General features: G+C 41.0%; 1 protein-coding gene across 1 annotated transcript; it reads left to right on the top strand.

Moving 5' to 3' along the window:
• The first annotated feature begins 582 nt into the window (after positions 1-582).
• On the top strand, positions 583-16,988 carry LOC139946034 (uncharacterized). Its single transcript, XM_071943617.1, has 16 exons — positions 583-717; positions 1,756-1,907; positions 2,848-3,123; positions 3,885-4,011; positions 4,955-5,115; positions 5,766-5,950; positions 6,810-6,981; positions 7,631-7,722; positions 9,009-9,135; positions 9,855-9,953; positions 10,666-10,807; positions 12,070-12,224; positions 12,717-12,875; positions 13,290-13,442; positions 14,000-14,154; positions 14,495-16,988. Exons 2-16 carry the CDS (start codon positions 1,820-1,822, stop codon positions 16,568-16,570), a joined length of 4,167 nt encoding a protein of 1,388 aa, XP_071799718.1. The 5' UTR covers positions 583-717; positions 1,756-1,819; the 3' UTR covers positions 16,571-16,988.
• The last annotated feature ends 5,797 nt before the right edge of the window (positions 16,989-22,785 follow it).

Below are 22,785 nucleotides of genomic sequence, written 5' to 3'. Positions count from 1 at the left end.
AGGAACCAACTTATAACGATAGAAATCTCAACAGTCAGGGATCGAGTGATCTTTCACCCTATAGTTTGTCATCGCAAGGGGTCGGGGTTGTCGCGGGGGGGTTGACGGGTGGCACGCGCCGTAGCTGCACGCTTATGTCACTGAGAGTCGCAGTTTGGGGTCAGGAAGCTTGTGGTGGAGAGCTGTGCTCTCTATCTACTCCACAACTTCAGATTATGTTTCGGGAAATTCCCGTTGTAATTATTATCCATAGAAAAAACTGTATCTACACTGAATGTTGTAGTATAGAAGGTATGGCTGTTTTAGATGCAGAAAGTATCAACTGCGTAGAATTTGCGAACTGTAAAGTAATTTTTATCATTTAGTTTCAATGTATTACCTAGCGATGGACTACCTCGGACTAAGAAACCGTGTAAATTCACCTTTAAGAATATCAGCAACCTGTTTTTTCCTTCCAGGTCAGAGAAACATAACTTATTATTTGTCGAGCCAAATATGTACTTTGAAAACAAGGAAATGAGACAACCACGTGTAGATTTGATCCGAGAAGATCTTTTGTTCTTCGGTTTCACTGCTTGTTATATTCGAGTTCAAGTTGTAACAGGCTTTGTATGGGCATTTTGGGTTCAGTTGGTCATGGTACTGGCTTTATGAAGATTTCGCTCTGCGGACGTGAACTGTTCCATGATGGACCTTGTGGTATTCCTTGATCTTAAGGTAGGCCCTAACTGTGAATGTAGATTATGGTAAAATATCTGAGAATGGAAAAGGTAACATGGGTTACATAATAATGTTTATGTTGTGAGTTTATAACGTAAGGTGTCATGCCCGAGCGGTTTAGAGCATTTAACTCGTGGTGTGGGTTCTAATCCTGGTCTGGCCACTTGTGTCCTTGAGCAAAAAGGCATTTAGAGCGCCACAACAGCTCAGGGTTGTATACTCCCCAGGGAGATGAGATACTAGATTACAGAAATGTAATCGGCCAATGACCAGGGCACTAATGTAAAGCGCATTTTAATATTTGTTTGCATTTTAATCTGGTTTTGCAGAAATTTTTGAAATTTATATTATCCATCTTTCCCATGGAAGGATTTGCGATCAGTGTTTGTCACATTAATGTTTCAAAACGGGTTTTTATTCCTTCAAATTATCTAAACACGGATTAAAATCGACAAAGGCTGGCGTTTTAAAACTCGATAGGCCTACCACGGGTGCTGCCATACAGATACTGAAGAGAGAATCAATGTTACCGTTACCGAGTGTATCAAATAGTACAACATAATCTTGAATTGTTGTTTTAGCAGAAATCAGTGTTGTTTTGACACCCTGTAGGGCCATACGGTGTAAACTTAGATTTTTGTTTGTATCAATACGGTGTAAATTTTAACACCTCGTTTTTTTCAGTGAGAGTGAAAACATGTTTAATAATAATTTTTGAAATCCATCAGGTGTGCCACTGGTTTTTAGTTCTCCATTGTGTATGTTATGAGGATTCTTTATCGTTCTTATTTTTTGTACTTTGCAATTTTACCTGTGAAATTAATAAATGAACAGTGGAAAATGAATGAATGAATATTAAATTCCTTTAGGATTAAAACAAACGTAAACTGTTTTGTTGATTCCTTAAAAAAGTTATTCGTGCGAATACACACAATTTTCTTGAAGCTGTCCAGAAATACTCTTTAAAAAAAAAGAAAAAAAGATGAGGATTGGAAAAAAAAGTTATACTGAGAAAGTTTTGTATTCTCTCCTCAGATTCCTCACTCGATGACTGTGTTTTGATTTGACAATCGGGTGTAACCATCTTGTTTGGATCACCATGTTTGAATGTTTTACACTGAGCACAGCTGCAGTATTTTGCATGACGCTGTTTATATCAGTCCCAGGACATGTCTCTTCTGCAAAAGGTTAGTTGGTCAAAACGTTTAATTAATAAGGTTTCATAAACTATAAGTAAGTCTTCAGGCCCGACGTATTCCTCACATTGAATTATTTTTTTATGACAATTTACCTCTTTCTAAAAAACTACGTTACTTGAGGGAGCCGTTTCTCCCAATAATTTATACTATCAACAGCTGTCCATTGCTCGTTACCAAGTAAGGTTTTATGCATGGTAATACATATTTTTATTAATACCAAACGTGTCCATATAGTACACGATGATGTCATGACTTGTAAAAAGGCAAACAGCCCTGCACTGTCTGATTTAAGCCATTTGAAACGTGAAACACAAATTGCCAGATTTTATCATGCATCGTGACTGCTTGCTGAAGGCGGAACAGACATTCAGTTTGCATCTGGGGTTTCTCACTTTATTTTGCCGTCTGTATTGTGGTCGAAACACACTGCACTTAAGTTGAATTTGATTGTTTTTTTTTTTGGCAAGGGGATCGGCCTTTAGTGAGTTATTATGATTTAGAATATTCTGTGCCGCGTTAAAGGCAGACCGAATTGGTATTGTCAAAGACCAGTATTCTCACTTGGTGTATCTCAACAAATGCATAAAATAACAAACCTGTGAACATTTAAACTCAGTTGGTCGTCGAAATTGCGAGATAATAATGGAAGAAAAAACACCCTTGTCGCACAAGTTGTTTGCTCTCAGATGCTTGAATTCAGGTCTTGATTAAAGTCAAATATTTTAGTGAGAAATTACTTCTTTCTCAAAAACTATATGTCACTTCAGAGGGAGTCGTTTCTCACAATGTTTTATACTATCAACAGCTGTCCGTTTCTCGTTATAACAAGTAAGTTTTTGTGCTAACATTTATTTTGAGCAATTACAAATAGCATCCAGCATGCCCTCAACACTGACGTGAGATTGTTTGCTAATTATTATATAATCAGGTTCGCCAGAGCCGGAGCACCTTTACATCGAAAAAGGTTCCGAGCTTCACCTCAACTGCACCGTAAATGACGCCGTAAACACCGGCAATCTAACGGCAGAGGACATCGTCTGGCACCGCTCCTCCTCGCCATTACCCTCGTCATTATACAGTGCAGTAAACGACACTTTGTCGCAGTTGTCGTTCAACGTCACCTTCGATGACAGTGGCGACTATTCGTGTGTGTTGCCGGGGAACATAACTGGTGAACCGGCAACCTACGTGGTACACGTTGGACGTAAGTCTATCATTACAACTCTTTTTTAGTCCATTTGACATACAAACTCATGTGCTCTCTCCAGTCTCCACGTTCTCAAATCAAAGTTGGCTGTTGTGTCCTTTGTTAAATGGAAGTGTGTCCAACAAATGTTCATGAGGTTTGAGGTGTTACGCCATCTTTGATATTGAGTTTACATGGGAGATGAAGATGAAAGCATTCTGATATGCAATTAGGCCTAATAACAACAACAACAACAACAACAACAACAACAACAACAACAACAACAACAACAACAACAACAACAACAACAACAACAACAACAACAACAACAACAACAACAACAACAACAACAACAACAACAACAACAACAGCAGCAACAGCAACAGCAACAGCAGCAGCAGCAGCAGCAGCAGCAGCAGCACCAGCACCAGCAACAGCAACAGCAACAGCAACAACAACAACAACAACAACAACAACAACAATAATAATAATAATAATAATAATAATAATAATAATGAACATTTATAAGGCGCCGGTATCCGCCATGACTGACGCTCATGGCGCACTAACAAAAAGAAAAGAAAGAAAAGAAAAGAACAACAAATCGTCCTGCCTGCTCTTTAATTGGCCACACTATACACTGGTCTTTAAGAAAAGCTCAAACTTTCTATCTAAGTGGCGGAACGTAAGCCCAACCACTTCCAAGACCTCTTGTGGTTGTTAGAACTTCAAACCAATGAGCGAATGACCAAAGTTATCCCTTTTTGTTGGTGTCCTAGTGAAACCACGTCCCGTGCGATTGGAATGCATCGTCCGTAAACCCGACGACTTCTACTGGTGTAGATGGAGAGAGACGGAAAACACACATCTTCCAACTGTACACACTTTTCAATTTAAAAAGAAAAGGCAAGAAACATTATTGATCATTACGGGAAAGCTTTATTACAGATTTTCCAAGTTGGCCACAAAACTCGGATACTATCTTTTGAACTGTGGGAATGTTCACATTGAAGGAACACGTTGCCTTGGATCGGTCGAGTTGGTCTTTGAAAAGCGTTTGTACTCGTTTGTTATAAAATGCATGTGAGTAGAAAGATGTTGTAAAAGTAGAATACAATGATCCACACAAACATGCCTCTAAACTGCACGGTGTTCCTTTTACCTCGTCGACTAACACGGTCGGCCATTTATAGATAAATGGCCGACCGTGTTAGTTCGCACAGTAAAAGGAAAACCACGCAATTTCGAGGCAAATTTGAGTGGATCATTGTATTCTACTTTTAAAACATCTTTCTAACCATGTGCATTTTATAAAAAAACTGTTACAAACGCTTTTTATAGACCAACTCGTCCGATCCAAGGCAACGTGTTCCTTCAATTTACTTGGGTAATTAAACTTGGATGGACAGTTAAAGGGTTTGATATCTTTTGTAGATTGGCCATGACATGAATCTCTACTCACTGTAATTGAAGATGGATGTAACATAATTTACCCGTAGAAGTTTCAGCTTTATTAGTCGTCAGGTTTTTGAGGAAAACAAGTGAAAATCACAGAGCAATGTTTTCAGGAGAGTCGCGTAAATACGTTGTATATGCTAACATAATGTTCATCTCCTCCTGAGACGAAGATTATTTTTGTGACTTTGTCTATGTACAGCACCTCAGCAAGAAATATTTTAAGGGAAGCTTTCTACTATCATTATCTTCCAACCGTGAATGTAAATCTGTGTACATTGTGTTTTGTGTGATACCAATTTAGGAGGTTATTCTCACCCGGATCGTTTGCACCAAAGCAGCCAAAGTCAAAATAGACATGAATTAATTAATTTGTTAACCTTTGCAACAACAGAAGACCGTGGCAAGACTGTCCTGACCTGACATCTAAAGGGAATAATACATGTTACATCAGTCAGACGGACAACCAAGGAGGAAATCAAATAGTGCGGGTAAAATCAACCAATGGACTCGGGGAAAACTCATCGTGGACAAGCTTCTGGTCCAACCATGATGGTAGGATGTTTCAGTTCAGTTATTGAAGGCACTGCGGTAGATTTCACAAAGAGTTAAGACCTTTATGGAAGGCACTAAAAACTAACCTCTACAGCGGTTCGGAACTTTTCGTGTGCTCTCGGAACATTCCGGCACGGTTCGCGACGATCCCCCACGCAGCAGGTTTGGGGAGTTGTTACATAAGAGTGGACTAACCACTAGGACCTGGTTGTTAATGATTTCATGTCTAAAAGATCAGTCTGCTTCAGACCTCTATATTAAAGTACATTTGTAGCAGCAGGTTTGGGGAGTTGTTACATAAAAGTGGACTAACCACTAGGACCTGGTTGTTAATATTTTCATGTCTAAAAGATGCAAGCATATGCAAAATGACGTCATAAGGTCATTCTCGCTCGGGTATTCTCCGATGGGCCGAACCGCTGTGGAGTTTAGTATTTAGTGCCTTCCATAGTTTGATCTCGAGTTAGGATAAGTTTAACTCGTCCTATTTAAGGACAAGCCTTTAAATTTCAATAACTCGTCAATGTTAACATCCCAGTTTACGCAGTGTTTATGGCTGCGAAGTGTGAATGTTTTTAATAAACCAATAGTAACAGCCGTTGTTAGAATGTTGTTTTTTTCTCCAATGGTATGTTGTATTTTGCTCTCAGTTGTTGTTAACCCGCCAAAGCTAGTAGCGTTGAAGCCAGGAACTGAAGAGACATCTTTGAAAGTACAATGGACTCGTCCTTCGGATTGGTTTGCCACTGAAGCCAGTATATCATTGGAGTATACGATTCGATTCAAGGAGATAGATTGTGTAGAGATCAACAACACATGCTGCTGCTGGGATGAGGTATGTAACTCATCATCGTTGTTACGAGGGCCCAATTTCATAACATCTGTAAGCACAAACACTTGCTAAGCACAGGAAAATAACGCTTAGCAAAAAAAGGTTACCAGACAACATTCCATTCAGTTTACATTGTTGAGACTGGTTCTCCCCTCATTTTTTTGCCCTAGCGAATAGATTTGTTAAGCAGTATTTTCTGTTCTATGAAATTGGACACAGGGCCCGCATGGTTCTGCTTACCGTTAGCAAAGAATCTGCGCTTACGGGAACAGGGAATTATGTGCTTAGGGTATTTCACAGGTAAGCAGGGAAATTTTGCTTTATGCAACTTTCGCTCACATAGCTAGCGCAGGAATTCGGCGCTTGCACAGTAAAATTCGAAAGGTGGTCGCAAGAGCAGAATTCGGCGGTGAGCAGAGCCATGAAAATAGGCCCAAATTGAGCGTGTTTCTTCTAAGGAAAACAGTGCCCTATGTTGCAAGCCTTTGTTCTATCTTATATTGACCACTTCACTCCTCGCATACATTCCAGCATCTTTTTTAATAGAACGCTTCGGCTAATACAGAATTGGGCTGCATGCACTATCACAAAGAGCGCCTTCTATATGACCTCATACCAAGTCCAGCATTCCCCTGAAGACGATCAGAGCATACTGATCGAAGCGTTGAGTCACCAACTAACGGTTCTTTCAAGAAACCACTGTGTCCACTTGCATTCTTATTTTAGTTTGGCATATCGAAATAAGAATCGACGTTACCGGGAAAAGGGGGGGGGGGGGGCAAGATTACTGATACCTAATTCCATAATGCACCATACCAAGAAACCGCCAATAAGCCTGCTTTGTGAACTCTTTTTTTGGCAGGTTGAAACTACACATGCCGAAGCCTACTCAGAGGAACTTAGTATGTGTATGTACACATTACGAAATCTCCACCCGTACACGGAGTACATCGTGCAGGTTGCAGCAAGACACAAGTACAGCAATTATTGGAGCGTCTGGACTGCGGAAGACTCCTCGCTAACCCGCGAAACAGGCGAGTACCAACAAGCTTTTGTGCCACTCTTAAGTTATGTTTATGGATATACCGCTAGCAATTTTGTTTCTGCAGTTTAGAATTGCCATCCTTGAAAATTGTCCAGAATTTGTTGTATGGCTGTCCTTTTTTAGAAGAAGAACAAATTCCCCATCGAAAAGCACTACGACAGTGGCAATTTCGAACTGAAGAAAAAACAAATTTCTACAAGTTTTCGTGCCACTCTAAAGTTATGGGTCTACCGCTAATCATGGATACAGTAAAAACTAATATTGTATTTCTGCATCTGTAACCCCGTTTCGAACTAATATTACATACATGTACACGCTGCGTCCAGACGATCAAAAGTGCAAGCCGACACACTTCGGACCAATAAAACACAGAATATGGAATGCTTACATCGCTACACGTGTTCCGATGAGATCGTTGTATCCAATGAAATAATTGGGCCTGTAAGACCAGTGCATGTCTTTTTCCTTGTACCAATCCATACATCTTGACTCTACCCTCCCTGACTGTTTTGAATTACGGGGAGGGGGTGGGGGCTGTTCACCAACACAGTCAGCCTCATAGAACTGCATGTAATATTTCCCCTCGATGCAACACCATGGTATCACTCTAACTCCAAGTCCGCCATTTTGTTTGACAGAGCCTTCGGAGCCTGTGCAAGGACTCAAAGTCAATCAAACCGACAATGCTGAGGAACCACTCTACCTGAGAGATATCTCCGTGACATGGGAGGTATGCAATCATTCAATATGACCATGGCTCAAATATTTCACTACATTCTGATTATAAATCTTTAAAGACCACATTAAAGTCACCTGGAAGTGGTATTTTGTCAAAATAAAGCTTTTGTCACTAAAATATGTGTTTTGATGAGTGGAATATGAATAAACAATTAACTAAGGTTTAAAAAAAATTAGTTTCCATGTTATTTAATTTTTTTTTAAATAAGCCCGACTCGAGAGGGCGCTATTCGTGACATCAATCGAGGCGCGATGAATCGCATGCAGTGCCAACACAACATAATGACGCTTGACGCAAGCTAAAAACATGCCCTCAAAGTTGAAACAATACCTGATTTTGTTCACGTTAAGCAAATGCTACTTTAGGTTCGTTACGTCTTTCACGTACCTTCTTCGACTTCCCCACTAGCTGGAAAAATTGTTGGGATGGCGTCATGTTTTAGAAAAGAACTTTTCTCGTCATGTCAAAATGTGTAGTGTATTCCGGATTCTCGAAGCACGACGGCTCGAAGTGTTTGCTGCACAGCGCTGGAAAAGACATCGGACCGGACCACTTTGCAAACTGACCCATCTTTAGTTGTTTTGCTGCAGCAATACACCTGGTCGACATTGCCGGGAAAATGCAAGAAAAAACTTTTTCGAAACGTACAAACTCACGACTAGGACTCGAATGAACTTGCACGTACGTGTTTTCGATGTTCGATCGAGGCAAAGTCTGCCTCGATTGACGTCACAAAAGGGGTAGGCGGAATTACTCAACAAATTACTTTATTGTTCAGAAACATATACTCTAATGTTTGAACAAAACAAAATTATATTTCCAGGTGACTTTAAAAAAAAATACGTGCCCTCTCACAATATATAATCAACTAGAGCTACATACCTAAAAGCTAAACAAAGAGGTCGTTAGTTCAAACTTGTTGTAGTCAATTTTTGTTTTTCAATCTTTGTTTATCAAAAATTAATACATAATAAACATTACATAAAAATAGAATGCTAGATTGGAATGTTAAAAAAAAGGCAAGCAAAAGCACACTTACTTGTACTGTAAAAATCACGTTATTAAAGACTAACAATCTGGAAATATCTGACGTCACCGACCGCGTCAAAACCAAGACACTGCCTGCCGACATGTGTAGCTTACCCATCATGTTCTGCATGAACTGTGTGGCCAAATTCACAAAGAATTAAGTGAGATCCGAAATTATTTTCTGGAAGATAAATGGCAGCTTCCAACAATTTTTATTCTTTTAAAATAACTTTGCCTGAACTTGACAGTTTTTAGAAGCTGAAGCCCAGAATGGTCGAATACTCGACTACCAAGTTAGTGCTGAGCCACGAGAGGGCGCTGATGACATTGGTATACACAACCTGGTCTCAAATGATACCACATGCATTATCAGAGGTAAGATAAAGGGAAGACAAAACCACGTTTGGTTTTGGTTGAGTTCGTCTGTTTACACGAAGCTTTGAAGTAAACATCGTGAACGCAGTGGCATAATTAATTAGGTGGCACGGTAGTCCCCCGACCCACCCCATCCCAACCCGGGACCCCCCCCCCCCCCAAACAAAGTTAAGTTTTAGTGAGCATCTATGTAGTGGCAAGTTGTCTTACAAACTATGTTAGACTATTTTGTTCATCATTTTTAATATCATGCCCTGCACGTAGAATCACAAAAGCTTTCTTATGAACAGTTACCACAGCCTTTCTTAAAGGCAGTGGACACTATTGGTAATTACTCAAAATAATTGTTAGCATAAAACCTTACTTGGTAACAATCAATGAAGGGCTGTTGGTAGCATACATCGTGAGAAACGGCTCCCTCTGATGTAACGTAGTTTTCGAGAAAGAAGTAATTTTCCACGAATTTAATTTCAAAACTTCAGAGTTAAATTTTGAGGTCCCGAAATCAAGCATATGAAAGCACACAACTTCGTGTGACAATGGTGTTTTTCTTCCATTATTATCTCGCAAATTCGACGACTAATTGAGTTCAAATTTTCACAGGTTGGTTATTTTGTACGTAGTTATGTTGAGATACACTAAGACTGGTCTTTGACAATTACCAAAGGTTTCCAGTGTCTTTAATCGAATAAAAACAATAGTTACGATTTTTTTTCCAGGCCTGCGTAAATACTCCAGCTACGAGATACATGTAAGAGCTCGTAACAGCGCCGGTATGGGTCCAGATGCAACCAAATCAATCGCAGACAGAACAACAGGTAATTATTGTCTGCAAAGAAAGCTACCATTCCTGTCTCATAGAGCTCCTACGGAGAATGGTATTTTGATAATGTACAAGTCAGAGCATACTGATCGAAACGTCGAGTTGAAACCAACGGTTCTTTTCAGAACCACCACAATTATATTATTATTAAAGGGACACGTTGCCTTGGATCGGACGAGTTGGTCTATAAAAAGCGTTTGTTATGTAATGCATATGGTTAGAAAGATGTTTTAAAAGTAGAATATAATGATCCACATAAGTATCACTCAAAATTGCACGGTTTTTCCTTTTACGTCGCGAACTAACACGGTCGGCCATTTATGGGAGTCAAAATTTTGACTCCCATAAATGGCCGACCGTGTTAGTCGACGAGGTAAAAGGAAAACCGTGCAATTTCGAGGCATATTTGTGTAAACCATTGTATTCTCCTTTTACAACATCTTTCTACCCATATGCATTTTATAACAAACGGTTACAAACGCTTTTCAAAGACCAACTCGACCGATCTAAGGCAACGTGTTCCTTTAACTCACTTAGAAATAGTCATTACACGGTGTTACCGCAAACCTTTCCATATCGTATTTCCACCATGCAAAGTTTCAAATCCTACAAATTCAAGTTGTTGTTTTTCTTTAAGAACTCTTTGTGAAAAGTACTTGAAGTAGACAAATGTTGGGAAAATGTATTATTACTATTTTGTTTTCAAGCACCCAATGCTCCGGATGAGGTCACAGCCGTTCCCTTGAACACGACTGATATTCTTGTTAAGTGGGAGGAGCCAAGTCAGCCCAATGGGTACATACTGGGCTACATTGTACAGTGGAGAAAGCGTAACACCAATGGACCGATGTACGTATAGCACACAGATCAGGGGTGGATTTCACAAAGGTAGTCCTAACTTAGGACTAGTCTTAGGCAATGCTAAGAGATAGGACTGGTCCTAAGTTAGGACCAGTAACTCATCCTAACTTTGGACCAGCCCTATCTCTTAGCATTGCCTAGGACTAGTCCTAAGTTAGGACTACCTTTGTGAAATCCACCCCAGGGCCCAATTTCATAGAGCTGCTAAAGCACACAATTTTGCTTAAGCAAAAAAATACTTGCTTATTAAAATCAGATTACCGGCCAAGACTCCACTCAATTGTTATACTAAGTAAACAACAGCTAAATACCAGTCACAAGCAATGTATATGGCAGGAAATTTGGGCTAGTAACATGTGTAAAATAAGTGAGCTATTTTTGTGCTTAAACAATTTTTTTGCTTAAGCAGCTCTATGAAATTGGCCCCTAGGCACAGAAAAAATGTTGCTTAATAAGTTTCTGCTAAGCTAAAAAGAGCAGCATACCAGTCACAAATTGTACATATGACATTTGGCTGTTAACCTTATTCTGATAAGCATAATTTTGTTGTGCTTAGCTACTTTTGTGCTTAAGCAGCTCTATTAAATTGGACTCTGTCCTTCCAAAATTCTACAAATTTTGGCAACTGTTATTTTCGTCTGCTCAGAACTAACCTAATTGCAATTTCAAATTTGTAATTATCAAATGGCCAAACAAATACTTACACAATTTGTGCAACAACGGTGTTTTTTCTTTCATTATTTTATTGCAACTTCGATTACCAATAATGAGTCCAAATTTTTCACAGATTTAGCATTCTATGCAAGGACCGGGATACACCAAGTGAGAATACTGGGGCTAATTTCATAGAGCTGCTTAAGCAAAAAATTCGCGTAAGCACGAAAATAGCTTGCTTGTTTTACACATGTTTCTGGCAAAAATGTCATGCCACATACATTGCTTGTGACTGATATTTAGCTGTTGTTTACTTTGCATAACAATTGAGTGGAGTCTTAGCTGTTAATCTGATTTTACAGATTTTTTTGCTTAAGCACAATTTTGTGCTTAAGCAGCTCTATGAAATTGGGCCCTGGTCTTTAATAATTACCAAAGTTTTCCAGTACCTTCAACAAGGTTTTAAACATAAACCTGAGTGCGTTGTTTTTCATAAACATGACCTCTACTGACACACAATTGGTACAAATGATGGGCGACAGAGCAACTTTTCTGACAATAAATAACTTTATTTCTTATTCTATCCTTGATTCCAGTGAGCAATACAATATATACAATGCCAGTAAGAGGTCCTACGTACTGGAAGGTCTGGAAACCTATGCCCTCTATGAAGTTAGCGTGAAGGCTAATAACTCACGTGGTTCCGGTGGAGCGGCGTATGTGCCCGGTGGCGCACGCACAATGCAAGGAGGTAATTTTAAACTCTATAACTTCATGGCGTGCATTAGCACCGCTATGACACCTGAACCACAAATGAATAAGATGTGTTCACATTGGACTTTTGGTGGATAATTTAACTGAGAAAAAGGATAACCTGACTACTTTGAGCACAGTGCGAACAGCCAGGAATTCCCCCCGGTTACTTAGACCTACTCAAACCACTGACGTTGTGCCCCTTGTTTCACCATCGTCCGGTTAGTTAGACTGGTCCCCTGTCTTTATCCGCAAGGAAAATGGCAGGTATTGGCTTATGTACACACATGAATGTCGGATTTAACTGCGAATCCAATGAAGGCCATATGAAATGATGCGAGGTCAAAGGTGATTATGTACGTATGCTCAACAGCAGAACTCTGGCGTAAATCACGAGCCTCGAAGTGTGATGTCAGATGTTCAGGCTACGGGATAGTTTACCTGCAATCGATGCGAACGATGCTTAATTTCCTTTGTTCGTTTATTTCAGTTCCCAATGCAGCACCATCTTCAGTGAAACTCAAGCCAGTCAGTAACTTACCAGACAGCTTGATGTTGACTTGGGAGTCGCTTCCCGTCGCTAACATCCAGGGCGTCTTGAAAGGTTACTCAATCTCATACTGTAAGACCAACATCAGCGGGTGTTCAGGTAGGGAACTTCACGAGTTAACCCTTTCATGCACAATTCATTTTATTTATAAACTTATCATAGTAGAAATTAGTAGAAAGGAGTTTTCAAAAAAAGAGTGTGGATGTGCGCTTTTTTCTTCCCCCCAAACTATTTAACCAGTGAGCGCATGAACGAGTGAAGTGAACTTCACTGTTGCAGCAGCTAAGGAGTGGAATGAACTTCCCTCCTATATTAAATCTGCTTCATCAGTGGAATCGTGTTTAAGCAGATCTTCAAAATATACCTCTTTCTTATTGATGTGTTCCCTGTGCATTCTGTGAGTAGATAACTTCACCACCAAACCACCAGTCTCAACCGCGCTGACAAACTAACAGTCTGAATTGTATCATTTAAAATTCGTACTCTTTTTATCTTGTACTTTATGTAAAACAGTTCAGCGTTACAACCTGACCCGCCCGGATAAAACATCACACACATTAAACAAACTCACCCCCACAACAAACTATACTGTGTCGATAGCGGCATACACTGAAGTTGACATCGGGCCCTTCTCAGACAAGGTTACTGCAGTGACGGGAGGAAAGGGTAAGTTAAGAGCGACAAATACAAATCAGTTAACAATTCCAAAAAGAAGATAGAAAATCACTAGGCCGTTTTTGAGGTTTAGTGGAAACATTACTATAGGACACTTGGATTGGGTAACTTTGTACATCTTATAGTGACCACATGGCACAATTTCATAAAAGCCTGTAAGCATGGAAACTTGCTAAGCACATACAAATCTTGCTTAAACAGAAACTGGTTACCAGCCCAAAGTCCAGAAAGTTCATTTTGTTGCAACAATGGTTCCCGACTCAATTTTTGCTTAGCAAAACATTTTTCTTTGTTCAGTCCCAAATCTACACTGACTCAAGTCACAATCCCGTGCCATCGCCTGAAAACTATTGTTTTGTGGAGCTCGGCATTCCCCAACAACCTGTTCAGCAAGCGGGACCACATTATTTTTGGCGGCGAGCGCGCGCTGTACAGTTTGTTCGTTTGCGCGATATGTGTTAAAGACCTCTCGTAAGAGAACGGGAATCAAGTCTACCTCAAATCAGTTTACACTTTCAGTAACTGTTGTGCCTTATTTTTATCTCCAGGTTTAGGGATTTATCTGCCGGCCTTCTTTCTCCTCTTGGCACTCCTGCTAGCCTCAGTCGCAGTCGCATGTTGCATCTGGAAGAATTTCGATCGTCTCTTTCGAAAAATTCCCGTCCCAAAGTTCAGCAAGAATGTCCATGCATTCAAACACCGGGTAAGTCAAAAGTTTGGTAAATAAAATAAAATGAAACTACTATAATGGTTGCGTCTATCTACTAGATCACGATTTTGGTGGATACTTAAAAAACGCGACTGTGCATTTTAAATTTCGTCCGTTGTATTGTATGAAGCCCGGTTCATACAACTCCTGCGAATGTGAATACGAAGCGAATTTTAATGTTTCGCAGGAGTTTAGCACGTCTCAAATACAGGAAGTATGAATCGGGTTTTAGTCGCATTAAATTTAATTAATCTGAAGATGTTAACAAAACAAAATCAGTGTTTTTTAAACACACGTAAATATCTTCGACTTGTCTTTATTATCTCCAACCTAGACTGATATAAATCTGAGAAGGATCAACAGCAGAGTTGAAGAAGAACAGTTCGATGAGATCACCATAGAAGTCACCTCAGGAAGGTTGCACTCAGTAAACGAGCTGACTCTTCCAGACCTCAAGAAGTTCGTCCGCACCGAGAGCGGAGACAGCGGCGTCCCTCCATCACCAGCGAGTGACACTCTGGACTTCGACGTTATACGGGACAAGTCAGGGGTCACTGGTGAGGGTGAAGACAGCGTGTTTCTTGGGGAGGATCAAGACGACAAGGCAATGGTGCCGTCTCTCCCACTTACCGTCAGGATTGGTCGTGTTGAGGAAGGAGCTACACGTCATTTTCCAAGAGGTGCGACCTCCCCGTCCTCACCAGAGAGTGTCGGCTCCTACACACGAGTAGGTGAGTTCCAATTCTCCATCAAGAAATCATGCTCACCCGGTACGGTGGGGTTAACCAGGAAGGTTTCTTTTGATTTGCCAGATGTGGGACCAGCGCTTACAATAACAGAGAAGCCGTCGACGGGAGATGAGTACAAAACACAAAGTTGTATGCTGACTACTCCAATTGGTTATCCCCTTGAGGCATCTCCAAGCATTGACCCTCAGAAGCCACCCATTGGACCCTTGCAGCTGACAGGCCCAGCGATCGATTCCATCGTGCTCAAACGCTCATTACCTTTCAAGAATCCTGAAGCTTCATTTAACCAAACCCCTTCCCTTCCACCCACCTCCACCTCTCCAGTCTCACCGTACATGACAGCCTTTGAAACTCAGATGTTTCTCCATCCATGTGAGAATGGTAATTCTCGACATCATGTCAGGTCCATGGGCTCTGTTATTGATGGTTCAAAGCGTCCAAGCACCAGCATGTCCCCAACACCATCAACATGCAAGTCTCAACATTTAGATCAAAAAGATACTTCTAAGACACAAGAGCAGATTTCAGGCAGTGCTTCTGATTGTGGAGGCAGTCTCAATCCAACACCACGCCTCGCATTAAGCTCAAGCTCATGTGAAACACAAACATGCCAACCAGTCTCTCACAGTGGCTACACTCACATGTCTGCCATCAGAGATCCACGTCAGCAAAACTCATCTGAAACACCAACAAGCCAACCAGTCTCCCACAGTGGCTACACTCGCATGTCTGCCATCAGAGATCCACGTCAGCAAAACGCATCTACGTCAGAAGAGTCTCAAGCTGGTTTGGCAGACAGTGACCGTGTCAGCCAATTGGTACAACCTTCTCAAAGTTCAGCATTAGTCAAACTGGAAGGCAGTAATCCAAGTTCGTACTCTCAATTCCCTCATGTTATGTTCTCTATCAACAAACAGCTTGATACATTTGAAGGCACAGATACCATGGCAGACATTGACGGGTTCAAGGCACCAAAGTCACGGCTCGGCTTGTCGGCTGTTCAGCACAATCCCTGTCGTTCTACATCTACAACACACTCCTCTCCAGTCTCACTAGAGTACGTCAAAATGGAATCCTTGGGAAGAGTACAACAGAAACATCACGGTGAACTCAGGCCAACTATGGTCCCAGCTCAGAGCCCAAAAGCACCGACTAAGCAACATCATCTTATCAACTCATCACACATAGATGTTGCCTCGTCCGAAAACCCTGGACGAGACCGTGATGAAGCCCCGGATGACAGCAAGACGCACAAGCAAATCTCTAAGAAGACTGCTACGTCAAGATTCGGAGATAAAACCGAGATCACAACAATTTCAGGTGGAGTGCTGACACCATCTGGCTATGTACAAGCGTCTTTTAGCAGGTTCAATCTACCGACTTCTTCTATCCACCAACTTGCTGACAATCAATCCAATACACCCATCAATGCACCCATCCTCCCACCAGGCTCTACTTCCGATCCTGAGGATGACGTGCAGGAATATTGGAAGGTATCCGCTCCTGTGCCGGAGCCTGAAGCCGTTTTAGCTCTGCTTCAAGCGCACTCAAACACAAACAACTTCAGCTCAGATTCTGTGGTAGCGGACTACACTCGAACTGGAAGAGGAACCACTACTAGTCTATCTCGAGCTCAAACGTCGATGGGTTATGTGCAATAGTCTCTTACAACATGACCCTTCGTGGTGTCCTCCACAACGTTCATATTACTTTGAATTTGAGTCGGTCATAGCAGAGATGCATCACAGTCTGACAAATGTCTAGAACAGAAGGGATTTTTCTGATCAGCAGAGTGTATACAGGTTTCGAGTTCCGATCATAACATTTAACCATGGTGCTTTGTCCTTCGGATAGGACGTAAAGCTTTTGATCCCGTGCGTTGTGTAACGCAAGTGAAAAGGGGGCCATAAGTGAAGTCTATAGCTGACACACCTTTGACCTCTGATTGGCGTTGCACAAAAAAGGTGCACAATGAAGTTTATAATCGAGTGCAGGTGTCCTATGCCGACCGGAGACTCTGTCCCCCTCGCAAATTAAAATTTGCTTATGGTTGGTTCAGAAGAGGGAGCTATCAGAGGAATTAGCACACGGGGGCGGGGGGGGGGGGCGGAGGGGGGGGGGGCAGTTTAAGACGGACCAGCCAGAAGTTGGTTCTGTAAGATGTTAACGTTGGTTATGAAAGCAACTTATTTCAAACATGTCTTTTGTATGTTTTCCTTATTGGTTGTACAGCTATAAAGCATATTTTTTAAATGTGTTATATACAATATTTCTTAAACGTGTATGTGTATACGAACGAGTAGCTCGATTGATTCTGAGAAAATAAGCACACTTACAGTAGAAATAGTTTCTTTCGACGGTGCAGTCAGATTAGTTCCAAAGAATTGTGTGTGCATTAGAGGGACACCATAGCTAGACCACTTCCCTGTGGTTTATTTTAAATTCAGTTGCATTAACAGCAACTAGGTTTGTTTTGGACATAACCAATTGAATGTGTACATATCTTGATTCGAAAAATGCACTCATTGTATAATCGTTACTATTTCGTGTTTAGATTTATTGACTTTGGTTTATACATCCTTACTATAATGCTGTGTTTCATTATTCAAAGAGAAAACACATCGTTTTGTTTCAATTGTAAGGGTCCGAAATGGAGGCTGGTCCGAAATGGAGGCTGGTCCGAAATGGAGGCTGGTCCGAAATGGAGGCTGGCCCTCTAATTGAACTTGGGGACGAACATTTATTAAAGTACAGCTAAGTCCATACCATGATGGGAACGTCTAAATATAAATAATATCCTGCACTTAATTGTATTCCTCAAATCAAAATCACGCAGTACAAATAGCAATTTCACAGCACAGTCACTAAAATATCTGGAGGGCAAAAGTTCAACACGAGGCTAGCTACACACTACAAGTTTTCAACTAGCCCTCAATTGTTTTTTTGTTCTGATAAAAATATAATCTAAACACAAAACAAATATCCCTCCAAAGTAATGGGTATTCGGAGCATGGTCAGAGCTCTACAATAGGCCATCCACAAAAAGTATGAGGTCACTCTTGCTTAAGAGTGAGTACAGAGGGCGCCGAAACAACTTACATTTTATTGTAATTAATGCTAATTAAAAATGTTGATCAAACACTTGAACGCTGAGGATGCACATGGGCCCTCTTATGATTGACGAAGCACTTAAAATTTATGGAAAATTGCAACGGCCAGTTTTTCAAACGATCTTTATATGTTTGTTATAACAATCAAGGGCATGATTTTTAAAAGCTGAGTATACATTGATGTTTTTAAGAAGAATTGGTTAATTTTCACATTATGATAACTCATGAATACTTGACATCTATTAACAGTATATGCATATTATTCAAGTATTATTTTGTACATAATTTGTATATTTGAAGTGAATATTTTGTTTTTGAGAAACCCAAGTGGTTATTATTTTATGATATATTAGGTTGAAAATCACAAAGGAAACTGACTTAATCGACATAGAATGTAAATATAATTCAGGATTACGCAGGATTAAGTTGTGAATGCAAGTACCTTCAGGAACTATTTAGAAATAAACAGAGAGACAAGTTGACATTGGGATTCTTCCCCCTGCCGGTGTCACGTGCAATTGTGTCCGCCATGCAATACTGTCCGCTCCGGACACTTTGGCACATGCAATCGTGTCCGGGGCTATGCAAAAACCGTCCGGCGGACATGTACATATAATATGTGCGCGCGTAAGCGAGCGTGCATGCATGCACTGAACCTACGTATATGCAGCGTGAATATTCACGTATTTTATGATTGCAGCGAATACCCAACGGCCGAACATTTCCCATGTCATTCATGACATGCACTTAATAGCTTGTGAATAAATGGCGAACGTGTTTCGTCGACCAAAGGCGTTTAACTTACTGCAAGGACGGTTTTGCACGGGGCACACACAACTGCATATGCAAATGTGTCTGGGCGGACACAATTGCATTATGCAACAGCGTCCGGGCGGACAGGATTGCATATGCAATACCATCCGGCGGACATTATTGCATGCAATTATGTCCTCCGGATAGTATTGCATAGGGGACATAATTGCATGCGACACCGGTGTCCCAGGAAACTCGGACCGCGGAAAAATCTGTCCCCAAAATGGAAAATTAACATGGGCTGGAGGAGGATGTTTCAAAAGAGGGCGCTATCAGAAGAAGTTTGTGCATAGTTCACAGTTGGGGGACAGAATCTCCGGGGGTACCTTTCACCCCAGTGTGGACCCTGGTTCGAATCCCGTTTGGTATCAGAGACATAGGCTTGTGGACTGAGCACTCAATCTTCATAGCCGATCGCGTGGGTTTTCCTCCCACATCTGAAACTGAGTATTTATCCTTGCATTTATCTTCAGGCCCTACTGATTACAATATAAGTCACTTACTTGGTTACCATAATCAGAATATTAATATTGCATCAGTTTAGTTATAGTTAGTAGGAAAACTGGCAAACGACGTTAATTATATTTTGCGGTTTTATTTGTATAACTTAACATCAGTCTTTTATGGATTTTAAGGCATTGCATGGTGAGGTCTGTTTGCGTATGATGAATGAATATATAAATAGTCCAATTATCAACGTGGACTTTGCTGTGTAAATTAGAAAACTTATTATTAGAGTTCTATATGAGTTCATATGCAGGGCAGTTCTGTTCAGTATATTAGGCCATATAGTCTCCCGAATTCCGAAAATTACCCTGCAGGGTCGTGGGTTCGAATCCCACCCGAGTAACATGCCTGTGATATTTTGTCACAGGACTCGGGAAAGAGTATACAGTGCTAACACACATCGGTGTATATGGGTATAAAACCAAAATGAATACCCTGCAGTAGTAGAACAAACGGCAAAGTAGATTTTAATACTCATGGTGGAGTTACCGTGAACTGAAAACATAAACATCAGTCTGTGGAAATGTCTATTCTGGTGAGAATTAGGATTACCGAAGGTGGTGATTAAAAAAAAAAACTATTCTCATGTAGCCTTGCTCAAGGCAGTCGCATTATTCGCTCCGAAAAGACGCAGCTGTAAACCCACCCGCCGTATACCCTGTGCATGGTGTGTGCGATCACACCGAATGACCCACCCGTATACACACTGTCACATCGCACGAATACTGTTCACACAAGTCATCGCACTCGTACACCACTAACCGCATGCGGAGGCCGTCAGGCCGACAGCCTTGTCGGATCTGTATCTTCCCGTTTTAATGTGTTGTATTGAAAAAATTCCAATAGTGGACGAAATTGGGGGGGGGGGGCTCTAGGATATGCTAGTATGCAGCTCATGAATATGTATATCGTTCGTCAGACCTATCAGACAACACAGGATGTGAGGCAAATGAATTATTCATTTTGACGTCCAATCACGCACTTCCCTTATCACGACCTTTGGACCCTATCATGCGTCCGTGGTGGTGGTGTGTGAGGTAAACATGTCTCGTTTTTCGCGGGCATTATGGTAATGAGCTGACCGTGGGAACTCTTCGCTTATTATAGTAATGAGGTCAGTGGCTTCAAGACAGATCCTACAAGGCTGTCGGCCTGACGGCCTCCGCATGGGATGCGGATAGTGTATATGTACGGGGGCATCGTGTCGTGTGATGTTACGCACAGTGAATACGGGTGGGTTTTACGCACAGTGAATACGGGTGGGTTTTTATACAGCGGCGGTCTTTTTTCGGAGTGAATAATTCGACTGCCTTGAGCAAGGCTAATTCTCATGCGACGAATTTCAGACAGGGCTGACTGTGGGGGAAAACTATTTAACTTTAGAATAATACTAAGAATCAAAATCTCAAATGTTTTTTCGAAATGAAATAAAAGCCGACTGAGTGACTGCTATATTCAAATTCAGGAAAACCCCATAATTATCATTATGCTTTAGATGAATTGCCTATTTTTCAACGCATGGAACATAGAAATATATTTTGCAACTCAAGGGAAGCTTGTGGGAGTACAGCCATGGTGTGTGAACGCTTTCAGAAGACTCATTTTCCCGAAGACACATTTTCCTGAAGACATCACTCGAAACGTCGATCTGCTACCAAACCACCTGCTATATTTCTCACCTAACTATTTATTTTCAGGGAAAGTGTTTTCCGTCCCGTATGTAAATTTGAAACTGATTTGGATCATTTGGGCCTAAGTCGGACTTGGTGATAGAATAATTTTTGTATGATTTGTTTTCGCCTTTTTTATGTTTTCTCTTTTGGTTTATGTCTTGTGATATCTGTCATCATATCAAAATGATCAATACAAGTTTATTGCTATAAATAAAGAGAGTTGTAAAAGGAACAAGTTTTAGATGGAGTCATAGGTTTGTGTCAATCCAAACTTAAATTAAGGCAATCTTTGAAGATACACAACTGATTTGCTGGGCCTGCTTCGCACATTTATATTGTGAAAGTCGCATGCAGAATTTACTCCAGCCCAACCAATAATAAGTCCGACCTACAATGATACGCACTCTTTGTTTGCATCTTACAAAAATTCCAAGCTGGATTGGAATTCCATGTATTTAAATGCTTTGATCTTGTGTCACATTTTCTTTGTGTTGTTTTGGTAAGTAACAATGTTATAGGGTTGAAATATGGTTACCTGGTTATTACGCAATTAACACCGGTGTAGTTTAGAAAACACTTAACGAGTGTTTGGAAAAAAGGAAACAATACTTGAGTATGTTATACGTAGTTATATAACATAAATAAAGGGCGTACAAAACCATTTAACACGCCGGCAAGAAAAACATTGCTTTGCCATTGAGAGAATGGTGCTGACCAATCGAACAAAAATAATTCCCCAGTTCGTACAACCATGGAGGAAGGAAGACCCTCCATGGTGTACAGCAACATTTTGCAAGGGGAAATTTGTATGTATTCTACCCATAGGGATTCGAACCCATGGTGGGACAGCCTGGTTCCGTGTGCTATAGGCCTACACATACGGAAAGAGGTACGCATATTTGTGAACAAAGTCAATGGGAAACTGTTACGTACAGAGGTACAAAGGAAAAAAAGAAAAGAATGTTCCACGAATGCTTGCTCCTTAGTTCTTCCGATGGGCGGATGCCTGGACTGCTGACCGGTGATTTGGAGTTGCCACTACCCCCAGACTACTAGCCGTGCCTGCGCCACTTTCACAAACAGAAGGTAAATTGTTATCACATGTGTTCCCGAAGATTCGGTAGGATGTTTTTTGTTTGTCATTTTCATTAAAGAATATTGTGCTTGCGAGGTCGTTTTTAACAGGACTCTATTTTTAATAAAGCAAAGACGAATGACACTGTTTTTTAGTGCAACGTTGCGTTATTAATTGGTCGGTTCACCTTGACCGTTTACGGTATTTATGCAAAGGCACTTCGGGGTGTTCTTTTCTTGGGTAATCAGCAAACGTTCCAAACGGCTGACCTACCGAAATTTGAGGCTAAGAGATATGATTTCAGTACTTTTAGATTTTGTAATTCAGCGTTGGTTTGGAGTTTATTTAGTGTGGTGCACCCAAGATTGTGCCACACCCACATTAAATTAGCCTTCAATCAAGGCGCACGAGGTGGCGGCACACCCAGATATCACGCACGCTCGCGCTGGTCTTTTTTCGTCCCTGATATTTGGGGTCGTGCTTTATGTCTGGGGGTGTCGCGTGCGTTTTGACTAAAGGTTTACTATATGGAAGCGTTCGTTTAGCTGCCCTGGGTCTACCCCGTTGTGTGGCATTTTTTATTCCAGGACAAACGTGGGTAATTATCTGCACACGTTCGTCCTGGAAAAAAACCCGTCACACATCGGGGTCGACCCAGGGAAGCTAAACGAACGCACCCACTAAAATGGTCAAAGAGT

The sequence above is a fragment of the Asterias amurensis genome, chromosome 13 (genome assembly GCF_032118995.1).
Source record: "Asterias amurensis chromosome 13, ASM3211899v1".
In the NCBI taxonomy this organism is placed as follows: Eukaryota; Metazoa; Echinodermata; class Asteroidea; order Forcipulatida; family Asteriidae; genus Asterias; species Asterias amurensis.
This window is presented reverse-complemented; position numbering and strand designations above follow the sequence as displayed.